The sequence below is a fragment of the Cryptomeria japonica genome, chromosome 9 (assembly GCF_030272615.1).
Source record: "Cryptomeria japonica chromosome 9, Sugi_1.0, whole genome shotgun sequence".
NCBI lineage: Eukaryota > Viridiplantae > Streptophyta > Pinopsida > Cupressales > Cupressaceae > Cryptomeria > Cryptomeria japonica.
Window position 1 is genome coordinate 299,382,645 of NC_081413.1, and position 14,889 is coordinate 299,397,533.

Below are 14,889 nucleotides of genomic sequence, written 5' to 3' on the forward strand. Positions count from 1 at the left end.
GGAGAGAAAGTAAAGTATCAAAGACCGCAAAGGTGATGGAAATGCCCAAATTCGCTCCTGTCCCTCACCAAGGGACCAGAGCGAAATGTTCAAGTGTGTCCAAGTTTAAGTTGCCATTCACATTTCAAGTGTTCAAAAGGGAGTAAGGAACATCATTTTACACCGTGAAGACAGTTGCAAGTTGATATAAACAAGGATGAGCACAAGGAACAAAGGCAAGTTCGCTCCTGTCCCTCACCAAGGGACCAGGGCGAAAGTACTTTAAAGCACACTCCTTCCACAAAAGGGACGAATTAAGCTCAAGATTCCCAATTAAAATGCTATTTTGGACGTCTAAGACATGACTCTGAACGTGAAAAACAAGAAAAACAAGGCCAAAATGAAGGAGCGCTCCTGTCCCTCTCCCAGGGACCAGAGCGATATGGTTAGTGTCCCTTATTCCTCCCATGCTTAGGCGCCAATATTTTCGAATTACATTAAAATGCCAAATTCGATAAAAATGTGAAAAATTTAATTAAATTGGTATTTAAAAATAGCGCATGGACATTCAATAATTAATTTAAAGCCTTTAAAAAATCGAGGTTTTTAATTACAAAGACATTTAATTAATTATTATTAAATTAAATTTTAAAAAAAAGGGAGCGCTTGGGGTATTATTTTGCAAGGTCGGCCCCCTCTTTTATTAAATTTTATTTGTTTTTTGGGCCTATTTTCCAAGTCGGCCTAGGGGCAATTATCAAGATGAGCGCCTATATAAGAGGGGTGTGTTGAGCATGTTAATCCATCTTTCAATCATTTGTCCAAGTGCGATTTTGAAGGAGCAATAAAGGAGTGCGAAATCTGGTCCAAGAAGGAGTGCGAGTTGAAGGCTAGAGGTGGAGCGAATTTTCCTCAAGATGTTGAAGGCTAGAAGTGGTGAAGTTGATAGAAGAAGCACATTTTGAAGACTTTGATCCACATTTTGCCTAGCAAACTTGCTTAATTTTGCATCTTTTCTTAGAGTTAATTCCCAAGTGGAGGTATGGCGAGATTCTCCAAGTCTCAATTTTGAATTTTCAATTTTCAATCTCAAGTGGCTTAGTAAATTTAGGAAATGATGATTCAAAGATTTATCATGAGGTTTCCTAATTTAAAACTTAAATCCTCTTTCTAGTCTGTATTTCCACATTGCAAAATATATTACTAATTTTGAAATGTTGTGTAGGTATCAAGATGGCGACTCCAAGCTCGAAGGATCTGCAAGTCGGAAGGTTCTCCTCAAGGAAAATCAAGCCAGATCAAGGACGGTCTCCTCAAGGACGATCAAGCAAGGACAAGGGCGGCCTCCTCCAATCCAGCGTTTCAAGGCGAGGTACATCATCATCCTGCAAATCAACGACACAAAAAGTCAAAGCAAAGGGTTCGTTGAAGAAGCAAATAGTTCCAGAAGAATTAATTAAAGCTAGCTTCTCAACAACATCATGTTGAATATTTACCAAGTTACAAGTGTTAGACGAGGTGGCATCCTAGTCATCACTTCTCCAGTCAGTGTGGTCCACCTCAGCATGTCCAGATTCAATGTACCTAACTCATGGAAGGTGGCACAAACTCCGATGTACCTACCCCGGCTATCCATTGGTCGAATTTTTTCAGAGAGGACATGTGTCCAAGCAATACAATTATTTCATGGGTCAAGCATTAAATGTTATGTAATGGTTGTAACAAACCCTAATTAGGGTTTTGTTGATGTGTATTTTGTACACCATCATACACAGAATAAAATACCTAAAGGCATCTTATCCTCTCTTGAGAAAATAGTCTCTAACTGCTGAAGATACGCATAAAGGATCAGTTAGGTAGACTCCAAGGTTCTTTGATGTAGGGTCTCTACGTGTGGATAAGCTCTTCGTGGTGTGATGTGATTTGCTGGGATCACAAGGGGACTTACATGTGATGATTGAACTTCCGATCTGCTTTGCTGGACACAGGCTCTTACTAACTTAGATTTGAAAAAAGAAAAAAGGATAAGGGCGAAGAGAGGATCTAATCCTAATACTAAGAATGTAGGAGCAATGACTTGATTTTTGATGAAACTCTAACTAGATCTTGTTTTGACATCAATGGAACATCTACACAAGACTAGTGCGATCTTCTAAGGGGAGCTTTATGATGTTCAAATCATCACCGCAGGCATAAATACCATCCAAGTTGATGCATATCAATGAAGAGGCAACAAATTGAAATTGAGCTTAAGCTGAACGATTCCAGTTGACTACACAAGGCAAGTCTGCAATCAACAAACTGCTAGTAGTATGGATATACGAATTCCACCATTAATCAATCACATTTCCTCCATTCATCTAATCATCTACCATCTAGGATTGAAGACTCAACAAGAAACCATGCAAATTGCAAGAAACGACACACTTCACCATTACTTCAATGAAAATGGAGTTTGTTTACAATCAATGGCAACAATTTCTTGCCTTGTCTTCCTATTCTACTCTAATTGCTTCCAACTATTCTCTAACTATTCTAACTATTTACATACTATCTCTAACAATTGCTAATTAACCTTTACAAATGAAATGCCTGGGCTTATCTAGTGCCCACAATACAATTTGATGGCTTAGATCAATTCGAGATCAATGGCCAAGATTCAACAATGAAAACCCTAATTAGGGTTTGTTACAACCATTACATAACATTTAATGCTTGACCAATGACAAAATTGTATTGCTTGGACACATGTCCCTTCTAGAAAAATCGACCAATGGATAGCCGGGGTAGGTACATCGGAGTTTGTGCCACCTTCCATGAGTTAAGTACATTGAATCTGGACATGCTGAGGTGGACCTCACTGATTGGAGAAATGATGACTAGGACGCCACCTCATTTGACACTTGTAACTTGGTAGATATTCAACTTGATGTTGTTGAGAAGCTATCTTTGATTAATTCTTCTAAAATTATTTGCTTCTTCAACGAGCCCTTGTTCTAACTCCTTGTGTCCTTGATGTGCAGGATGATTGATGTACCTCGCCTTGGAACGCTGGATTGAAAGAGGTTGCCCATGTCCTTACTTGATCGTCCTGGCGAAGACCGTCCTGGATCCGGCTTGATTTTCCTTGAAGAGATCTCCATTTGATGCCTACACAACATTTCAAAATTAGTACCAGGATTTTGCAATACATAACATAAATTAGAGAGCAAATTTTAGGAAACTTAATGATAAGTCCTTTATTAATCATTTCCTAAAAACGATTGAGCTACGGGAAAACAAATTTTCAAAATTCAAAATTAAGGCAATGACGATCAAAATTCGAAATTAAAACAAGAGATCTTGCCATACCTTACTTGAGAACTTAACTCTAAAATGCAAAATGAATAAAATCGCCTAGGCAAAATTGGCGAAAGATGGTTTTCAACGTGATCTCCACTTCAAAATAAGAAATTCGCCACCTTTCAAATCTTTGACGTGATCTCCAATGCTTGACAAGTTCGCACAATTTAAACTTTAAGTTCGTATCTCCTTGGATAATATCTACGCCACCTTTGGATATATATTCGCACCACCTTGCTTGGAATGAAATTCGCACTTCTCTAAACACAATTCGCACTTTCTCCTTCAAGATTGCATGTAAGAATTGATAAATGATAATGTGAAAATAATGATTTTCACTCTCCCTTTATAGCGCTCACCTCACCATTCACCCCCAAGGCCGACTTGTGTAAAAAATAAGGTAATTTAAATGATTTTTAATAAGTAATAAAGGCCGACCTCCATATTTAAGCGCTCCCTTTGATTTTTAATAAATTAATAATTAATTATTAATCAAATGCCTTTGTTTTTAAATTATCAAATTCGATTTTTTAAAGGCAAAATAATTAATAAATGTTAAGCGCAATATTTAAATGCTAATTTAATAGGATTTTCAAACTTATCGAATTTTCTAGCATTTAAATAAATTCAAAAATGTGTTTGAGCGCCAAAATATTTTGAAGATGGAAAGATACGTACCTCATCGCCCTGGTCCCCTGGAGAGGGACAGGAGCGATCCATCAATTTGGTCTTGATCCTTGCATTTTTGACGTCCAAAATCTTGATCCTTACGTTCAAATCGGCATTTTAGCTGGGTCCTTCAAGTTTGATTGACTTTTCCTTGCGATTAAATGTCCTTTTGTGGTGATATCGCCCTGGTCCCTTAGAGAGGGACAGGAGCGATCCATGTGTTTTCTCCATTTCAAGCACAAATTGGTAATATTTAACGTCCATCTCCCTTTGTATCGCCTTCCAAATGACGTTTAAAACCTTGTACAACCTTGTTTTGACGTGGTCTTCAAAGGATTATAAGTGTTTTGGCAAATATCGCCCTGGTCCTTGTCCAAAGGATAGGAGCGATATGAGTTCCTTGCACAAATTGGTAACACTTTGACGTTCAAAACTCTTGCATATCATCTTCAAAAGACACCTTAGACCTTTTACCACTTTGCGAAACCTTGACTTAACGTGATTTATGCATGAATTGGCAAATATGGTGTATATCGCTCTGGTCCCTTCCTGAGGGACAGGAGTGAACTTCAACGTTTTGAGCTTGTCTTTGCCTTCTTCAACTTGTAATTGCTATCAACGAGTAAAATGAAGTCCCCTTGATTCTCCTTGGTCGCTTGAAACATGATCAACTTTAAAAATTTAGAGCTTCATGAGGATTTCGCTCTGGTCCCTTGGAGAGGGACAGGAGCGAACCTAGGTTTTTAAGTGCAAATCCCTCATTTTGGCGATTCTTGTAACTTTGTGCTTGATTGAGACGCTTTGAAATGTCCTTGCCACCTTTCTCCTTGACTTGGAGTGGTTTGAATTTGAGGAAAAGGCAACATCACTAAGATATCGCCCTGGTCCCTTGGAGAGGGACAGGAGCGAATTTGTACTTGTAGTCTCCATCACACTTCGCCAGCTTCCAAATTTATCTTCAACGGTCTCGCCATACTTCATTTCATTCATTCATGCCTTGAGATCGGTTGTAACTTAGCAAGAAAATCATCTATAACAAAAATCGCTCTGGTCCCTTCCTGAGGGACAGGAGCGAACTTAAGCATTTTGGTCCTTTGATGGCATTTGGTAATCTTCAATTTATCTTCAATGAGTTCATTTCACCTCCTTCCTTGCCTTCAAACATAAACTTGACTTGATCTTTGCCCAGATCGTACCTTATGAAGAATTTCGCTCTGGTCCTTCAGTGAGGGACAGGAGCGAATTTGACCCTCTAGGCAAAAACTTCATCATTTCGTTGTTTTTGATCAAGTCTGGATGCTCTATCATGCTCATTTCGTCCTTCACCATGCCTTTGATGTCTCGATTCGTCCAAACAAGGTCAGGAATGGCTCAACTAAGCATTTTCGCTCTGGTCCCTTGGTGAGGGACACGAGCGATTCACCTTGGTCCCTTGGAGAGGGACAGGAGCGCTTTTCGCTCTAGACCCTTGGAGAAGGACACGAGCGAAATTTGACTTTTCGAACTCTCTATCAGGACAATTTTAATGGAATATAACATTCAAGTATAAGTGACATTTCCTTCTATCTTTCTTCTTTCTTATACTTTAAGTTATATTCCATATATACTTTCAGGATGTTTGAGAGTGGTTTCAGACCTCCAGGAGTTATATTGCAAAATCTAGTTTTTGGAGGTTTTTTCAGTTTCCAGACTTAGTCAAATTCAGGATCAGGACCTTCCAGACTTAGCCAAATTTCAGGATCAGGACCTCACTCAAGCCGGACTTGCTATCCATGTGATCCCCTGGGCGACGTTCAAAATGCAAAGGCTAACTAACAAAACCCTAAAAAACCTAAAGAACAAACCCTAAAAAGCAAAAAAAACATGGGTCCCCATTTGCAATGGGGCGATGTGTGAAAACGTCACAACAGGTTTTCATTGTAAAATCTTGGCCATTGATCTCGAATTGATCTAAGCCATCGAATTGTATTGAGGGCACTATATAAGCCCTGGCATTTCATTTTGTAAAAGGAATTAGCAATAGTTAGATAATAGTTAGAAAGTTGAAAATAGTTAGAATATAGAAATAGAATAGTAACTAGAGTAGAGTAGAGAGAGAAGGCAAAGATTGTTGCCAAGATGTTGTTGTAAAAGACTTGTAACTTCATTGAAGAAATGGTGAAATTTATGGGTCGATTCGACAATTTGCATGATCTTTATACTTCTCATATTTGATTTCATGTTATTAGATGAGTGGAAGAAATGTGCTTGATTGATGATGGAATTTGTATATCCATACTACTAGTAGTTTGTTGATTGCAAACTTGCCTTGTGTAGTCAACTGGAATCATTCAACTTAAGCTTAACTTCAATTGTCGCTTCTTCATTGATATGCATCAACCTGATGGTGTCTATGCCTGCAGTGATGATTTGAACATCATAAAGCTTCCCTTCGAAGATCGCACTAGCCTTGTGGAGATGGTCCTGCGATGTCAAAACAAGACCTAGTTAGAGTTTCATCAAAGATCAATCATTGCTCCTACATTCTTAGTATTAGGATTAGATCCTCTCTTCGCCCTCATCCTTTTTCCATTTTTTCAAATCTAAGCTAGTAAGAGCCTGTGTTCCAGCAAAGCAGATCAGAAGTTCAATCATCAAATGTAAGTCCCCTTGTGATTCCAGCAAATCACATCATACCACTGGAGCTTATCCACACGTAGAGACCCTACATCAAAGAACCTTGGAGTCATCCTGATTGATCCTTTTTCGCGATATCTTCAGCAATCAGAGGCTTTATTCAAGAGAGGATAAGATGCCTTTGGGTATTTTATTCTGTGTATGATTGTGTACAAAATACACGTCAACAGGTAGCCATATGAAAGGGAGTGTTGAGCTTGTCCCATATGTGCTGAATGATTGGCAAAATGTGCTCATTGTAGAATGCTAAAGTGGGGTCCTTCACTCACACAACAACCCTCATCTAGTCAAGCATAGAATCGATGCACTCATACGCCTCTCTAAGGTTAGGTGCATCCCCATTCCCATATCTAATGACCTGAAAAACTATAGCAACAATGGAGACTATGTATTTTGCATCAATCCAAAACACATTACTCTTGACTATCTCCTTCACCCTTCTCCCCTACTATGTCTTGGCCTCAACCCACCTATTCCACTCTGTTGTCATAACAATGAGTTGTAGTGCCTCTTGCAATTCAATCATTCTCTCCAAGAGAATGAAATAGGATGCATATCTGGTCTCAACTGGTTTCAAGAACTCCTTCGAGAAGGTCAGATTGCATGTGAAGTGTGGTGGTTGCAGAGAAACATCTGCACATCTCTCACATTGCTGACCACTCCTCTAATCTAGTCAATCTTCCCCATGTCCTTGAGTCCATTGTTCATGGCATGCACACAACATGTGGTCCACCAAATATGTGTATAGGCTGCCTTAATAAGTTTCCCTGCTGCTCCACACACACGGGCTACATCTGTCACTACTTGGACTACATTATGTGGCCCAACCTCCTCAATAGCTTCCCTGAGGACCTCAAACTGAAAAATCAACATCTTTGCGATGTCTTGTACAATCAATTGCTTTGAGAAAGTATGGCCCCTCTGCACATGTGACCATGATGTTTATGAGTGGACGATGGCTAATGTCCGTCCACCCATCCATAACCATGCTACATCCAAAGGCCACCCAACATGCCTTCATCTTCTCCATCGAAACATTGATCTTGGAATAGCTCTTATCCAAGATTGTGGTCCTCAATTTGATCTCACCTGGTGGCACATATGACGGCCTTCCCTTCGCCACCATCAACATCATCTCCCTATAATAAGGAGACCGAGCTACATGAAGTGGGATGCCATTGGCAAAGAACTTGCCAATGGAATCATCTATATCATCCTTCAGCTGGACATTGAACAAATCAGCTGTGGGGTTACTTTGCATCTTGTGTTAACCTGTCCCTTAATGTGATGTCCCCATCTAAATAATCAAAATATGATAATGCCGCTCTAAAATAGAATTTAATAATAAATAATAATACAATTAAATATATATATAGAATGAACTAAATAAAATCTTAATAATAATAATAAACAAGATTTAATATATAATCTATATTTATTAATTATTAATATAAATTGTGCAATATTATATTATTACAAAACACAAATAAAAAGTTCTCACCGTTTCCTTGAGCTTGATTGCTGCTGCTATTTATGAGTATCTAGCATATGAAATGGTAATCTTTGTGGCAGACCAGATCTGACACATGTCAGAATGGTCTCCCTTGCAATAATATAAAGTCTTTCCAAACTCTTCTAAAGTGAAATACGAACCACTCAACGAGCCACATCACCTCTTGTCTCCATTCACAGGCATATCATTTCCTCTGCTGCCAATATAATAATCTTCAGAAATATTATTGCCCACACTCAATTATTCATTTGATGCCATCTTGACAAGCCCGATTAGTGATGAAGACTTGTTAATTAATGAATAGCAATCTGCATTAAGACAATGCTAATCACATGATTAGTCAGCGATGATTGAGAAAGGAAAGAACCGTTAAGGTATAGCACCTTGAGCATTACGGAGTATGTGATGAAAAGACACGTACTATGGGGGAGTGATTACAAGAACTAGTGATAACAACGATTATGATTCTTTGGTCAAGCAAATTGACAATTATGAAAGAAGTCGGTTATGGATAGGGATGACTCATCGAATCCAAAGGATGCCACCTTTCAGTTTGAAGGGGTATAAGATGCAAGTTCAACGCATTCTACAAGGGGAGAATACATGAACTACAAGAGGAATATGATAGGAGGACAACATCGATTTATATGTTAATCAGTTTACAGCAATGATATAAACCCATTCCATCGTGGAGGATTACAAGATTGTTCTAAGGGATCTTACAGCAGAGTGCGTAGGCTGTTGAGCAGGAAAAATAATAATGTGGAAATAGTGGACAATTAAATCATAGTGCCAGAATTCACTGAAATTCTGAAAATCATTTTGTAGCTTGTTTCGGGCTGCCATCAAACTCTTATACATCAGTATACCACATTCCTATAAGCTGGTGTTGATCATTATTCAGACAGACGGAGAATATATATTCTATTCTGCTAACCATTTATATCGCTGACATATTGATGTAGACATAAGAACATACAAAGTAATTATTCTTCCAGCTTGCGTCTAGTTATGGGGACACTTCCTGAGAAGAATTGCATAGGCTATAGATACGGGGAAGATGGTAGTGTTGCGTTTGTGCGGTTTGAAGCAAGGATAGCAAGTCTCAATTTCATTAGTTCGAATGCACATTGAGTGAACAGAGATTATATATTATATCGATTCTTGTGCCAGAGTAGCGTGGATGCTGTTGTCAATAGAAAGATAAATCAATGTTCCTGATCATCTGTAACTACAGACAGATTTATGAGCCACTTATATCACATATAAGGAGTCTTATAACAAATTTGTAGTGAGGAACTTACTAGCAGATAGTATGAGTTTATGGGAGATTTATGATCAGCATAAGTCGATTGTGAAATCAGAGAAAACTATCAAGATAAGTTTTTTTTTCCAAGAACTATTCTTATCGTTATGAGTTAAATATTATAATAAAATGACTTTCGAATTGTTGAGATGATATTTATAAATGTACTACGATTCTCACTTTAAGTTAGAATTATTGTTTCAAGACTAAACAAGGTAAATCCCAAATGGGGACATTATAGTGGTATCAGAGCATGATCTTGCCATCCTGCAGGGAAAAAAGTTAAATCAAAGATTCATTTCAGTCAATAAGAAGGAAACTAACAATATGAGTAATGAGTGTATGCTCCGTGCTTGCATATATCCATATGTATGCTTCGTGTTTTCAAATGTATGCTTTGTGTTTGTACAAGTGTATACTTGTGTATGCTTAGTGTCTTCATGCATTCATATGTATACTTCGTGTTTTCACATGCATGGAAAATACTATCTGTATAAAACTCCTCTTATGGGAGAGAGCTTGAAGAGTAAGAGATCGGTTGCGAGGGGCTCGTAAGTAACCTAAGAGCAGGTACTTACAATTGAGGAGTCAAGTCACCCCCTTACGTCTTCCCCCCGATCCTGCAAGAGGAAATGCATAAAGATTGATAGAATGAAAACCACCTTGTGTTGTGGGCCTGAGATGCAACAAAGTGTTGACATTCTCCCCTCAGCTTCACAAATGTTGTGTTGTGGGCCTGAGATGCAACAAAGTATTGACATTCTCCCCCCAGCTTCACAAGTTTGTGTTGTGGGCTTGAGATGCAATAGAATTTTGACATTCTCCCCCCAGCTTCACAAGTCTTGTGTTGTGGGCTTGAGATGCAATACAGTTTGACATTCTCCCCCCAACTTCACAAGATGACAAATTAGCTGTGGGATTACTTTGCATCTTGTGTTAACCTGTCCCTTAACCTCTCGTGATTGGGCCATGGCATTGGAAGTGGAAGTGGATAAAGGTCTAGACATCACTCCTCTCGTTTGCAATGTATGAGAAGAAATATGTTGCACTTGTTGGATCTGTTGAAGGGCTGCCCTAGCAGACAAAGTAGTAGGGACTACAACTACATTGTCATCTGGAATGCCCCAAAGCTTCTTGATCTCAATTCTGTATTGTATGTTTTTAGGTTCTTCCAAAAAGCAACATGGATCCACGCCTTTTCCTTTCCAAAGAAGGAAGTGTGCATTCACTCTAGTGATGCTACCAAACCATGTAAGACCACAAATGTTGCATTGCCACTTCCTTGTGCCCCCACTTGTCCCTAATGTGCCTTGTATTTTTGAAGCGAACTGTTTTAGAGGAGATTTAGGATCATAAGGACCCCTAGCATACTGTGCGAATAACTCTAAATGGCAACCTGTACTAGCTAGTGCACTTGCCATGGAACTAGACTGGGCTCCAGGATCAACCCCATGGTCACCCCCCTTAGCCTCAAGTTCATAATCTGAATCATTTCCACTATGAGAATGGATTTCCATCTCATTCTCACTCATATCATGAGAGCTCATTGTGATAGTGACACTACATTTCACAAAAATAAAATAAAAATAAACTCAATAAGCATGTAATTTCAGCTTGGTTTAACAAATAATAAATTTGAAATTTGAAATTACAATTTTTAAAACAAAATTTGATGTTGAATCTTGAGGGCAAAATGGTGAATGATTCATTCATCATTTGACATTTTGCCTTCAAGATTCAACATCAAATCAGATTTTGAAATGAATCAAAGAAAAAACAAGTTTAAACAACAAAAAAATTGAAAATCAGAAAATGAAACAAACAAAAAACAAGAAATAACCTACCTTGTGCTTGAAAAATCTCTCCAAAATGTAGTAGAATCTTCTTCCTTCTCTTCTTGCTCCTCCTCACTCCTCTTACACTTACACTCACTCTTTTTACTCCTTCAGTCACTCTTTTCTGAATTTTTTCTCTTCACCTAGCTGGTAAAAAAAACCAAAATTAGAAATGTGAGCAAAATCAATAGTTTTAGGTTTTTTGCAATGCATTGGGAGAAGGGGTGGGGCCCACGTCAAATTAGGATTATTCCCAAACCCCAAAAAAACACTCAAAATAAATTTTTTTTACAAATTTTAAACACTTTTTGACGTGTTTGGACGGGAGACTTTTGCACATCTCCCCGCCCCTCGAGAAACACCTAGATGTCTCCCGAGACTCCTTGGAGTCGTCGAGATGTCTACAAGACTCCAACGGCGTACCGATGGTGGTGGCGGGACGGTGGGGCCATGTCTGCATCTCCCCGTCTCGGAGACATGGGCCTGAGGGGGGAGATGCGTTTCTTTGGAACATTGGTAGTCACATAAGATGAACTTACTCTGCATTGCCTTAGTAAAATGCTTGTAAAAAGAAGACTAAGCAACATGAAATGGAATACGATTGGAAAATTAAAGCTTGCAAATAACATCATCTATGTTGTCACATGCCCGTACATTAAAAAATTCTGTAACCGGTTTGCTGTATATGAACCCTTTTTCAAATGCACTTGACAAGTTGGAACCCAGAGATCTAAACAAGTATCCCTATAATCATGCCCAGAAGAAGTCCTAGACATAGTGGTGGAGCTTGTAGATATAACAGGAATAGAACTGTGTTGACCATACAACCTTTGTATTTCAGCACTCAGCACTGTATTCAATTTTAAGCTTTATTACAAACACCAATCCCATTACCTAGCAGGTGTAATCAATCTGTACTAACCCTAGTAATGATACTTGCCAAATCAATCCTGCTAGAATAGCATTAACAATGGAAGCAATTGGTGTGCACTGAGTTTAGTAATGCTACCCTTCCAAACATTCCTGCCAAAGTAACATTTCCAATGGCAGCTTTCCCATGAACGATTTCCCCTAATTTGTCAAGAATCTTTCCTAAAGAAACCCTTGCAGCAGATACTGTGCAGCATATTGGATTGTGCTTCCCCAACAAACCCTATGGATTTATTAACTTGATCCTTTTCCATTGGGCACTCACCATTTGGAAATGGGGAACACTTTGTTTTACTTTTTTTTCATTGTTTAATTTATGAAGTTTGAGTTATGCACAGTGTCCCATGGAGATGCATCCCCCCCATAAAAACCCATGTCTCCTGTAGGGGGACGTTTCCAAGACTTGGGGACTTGGGGTAAACGTCCCCCCACAGCACCACCACTTCCACCACCTCTGGCAGGGACACTGTTGGGTTGCTTGCTACATGTCACATGCTGTTACATATTGATTGCAACCTTTAACTTCGTGAAAACTAGTTGGCCTTTCATGGGGCACTCATAGAGATGTTATATTGCAGATTTTGCCTTGAAGATTTCAATTTACCTCTATTTTTTATATCAGCACCACCCCCCACCACCACTCCGCCACCGTCCCCCCACCATCCCCTCGCCGTCCCAAAATTTAGGCCCTTGGTCCCCCCGTCCCCGAAACTCATCCCCTAGTCAGGAAACTCCATGGAACACTGGTAATGCATGCAATAGAACAATAGATTCCTGAAAGAACTGAAAGTATCAACATGCCTTTTCAGTTTTCCTAGACTGATAGAAGGTTCAGAATAGACTTTTTTAAATACAATATCAGTGACATTTTTTTCAGCAAAACCAATCTCATTTCTTTTTCCTAATCTTTTCAAGCACAATATCAACTTACATAGAGGAGTTTATAGGCACTTTGATAAGTAGTTGGCTAAACTCTTAGAGATCTTTTACATCTGATGAGACTTTGAAGCTCCTTTGCTCAGTTTCTTATCAAAATATTTATGCCTCGTTTTATTCATCTTAGTTCTTGTGCAATATTGTAGGCCATTCGAAATTGTAAAATTCCTTCTATGACCTTTTGCATATTGTTTGTATTTTAGCTTTACATGATCATAATTCTGTGTGGATTGGTTTGTACAGAAGTTGGGAAAAATGCAAGCTACGTTTCAAGCAGAGCAAAGTAAATGCAACGCATTGAAAGCAAAATATGGAGTATTATTAGCTGAACAAAGACATTATTCTGCACTAGTTAAATCTTTCCAGGTAAGATTTCTTAGCTTCTAGTTCTTGCTAATAAGTAATGTTGAGATCTCTGTGTGGAGTGTCTAATTTGTTGTGTTAACAGGATGAATGTGCCAGAAATGAGAAGCTACGTATGGATTTGAATGGCTTGAATGCTCCATTGCCTTAAGGCTTGCTAGATTTGTTTCTAATGGCAACATGAACACCAGAACAAAGGGCATTTGCACCTCTAATTTGAGTCGCAAGTAAAAAGTACATAGTTAATTTTTATTTTCTTCCTTGAATATATATTTATCCTATTTAGATATTTGAAAGTCCGATATTTATCTATTCTTGTCCTGTCTATTAATATTGAATTTTGGACAACTTCATTGAGAATTTTCATCTAAAAGAGGCATTTCTCCACCAATAATTTACTAGGCTTATTACTGTTCTTTCTAAACAGCTCATATAAAACTTTTGCTGACACTAACATCAGTAATGCAATCTGAAATTGTCAAAAAAAATTATTAGAATGTTTTAAAACAATATTTATTCAGTATCTTCTGCAGCTTCTTCATTACACAGTTAAGTCATTTGCCTGAGGAGAAGATAAGTCTATACTAGAATAATTGAGAATGATCAATGCAAACAGAGACTTAACCACAAAATCCTTCAGAGGCACATAAACTTTGGAAATATAAAGAGCAAAAAAAGAAGATTTAATTACTTTCAGCTATAGATTAACCATGATTGCACTTAAACATGACAAATTATGTTAATCATGCCATATCAAAATATGCAATTGTTAAAAATTGTTTAAAGCAGATGAATAATGGATTCTATTATAATCAAAGTTGTTGGTACTGAAATTGCTCCCTCTAAGACTAATGTTTAGATTTGAATAATTGTAGCCAAGTCATAGGTATAATGTTAAAACAACCTTGAGGTATATCCTGGAACTGATATTTTATTTGGCTGTAATCATATAACAATTTAATCAGACAAGCAATTTAAGAGAAATGATCAATTGATTGCATGTTTTTGTCATAAAAGGCAATTTTATGTTTTCATTCATTATCGTAACGTCCCCTGCTAGGTTTAGGCCTGTTTTAACCATAATTAATCTATTTCAATATACTAAAATTGATTGAGAGACTAGTCATGAAGCCAGCCATTGATATTCTTCAAATTATTAATAATTTACAAGTGCCTATTTATTTTCCTCATTAGATGATTAATTTCATTATTCATAGTTCTTAATATAGATATCAGGCCCTGCTACTACTTCAGTTTTAACGGTGAAGGGTCTATGTATGTTACCAAAGCGCTTAGAGACCAAATACAATAGGTTCCTTCAGTTTACAGATCCAAGACCT

The 14,889-nt window shown here is 38.0% G+C and overlaps 1 protein-coding gene across 2 annotated transcripts in view; it reads left to right on the plus strand.

Moving 5' to 3' along the window:
* Nucleotides 1-13,913, plus strand: part of LOC131079581 (uncharacterized) — a 191,324-nt gene extending 177,411 nt beyond the window's left edge. For both annotated transcript variants that reach the window (XM_058017570.2, XM_059211060.1), the window contains 2 exons: nt 13,430-13,552; nt 13,635-13,913. In XM_058017570.2, coding sequence (XP_057873553.2) covers nt 13,430-13,552; nt 13,635-13,700 — 189 coding nt within the window. In that variant the 3' untranslated portion in view covers nt 13,701-13,913. The remainder of the gene's footprint in view (nt 1-13,429; nt 13,553-13,634) is intronic.
* The last annotated feature ends 976 nt before the right edge of the window (nt 13,914-14,889 follow it).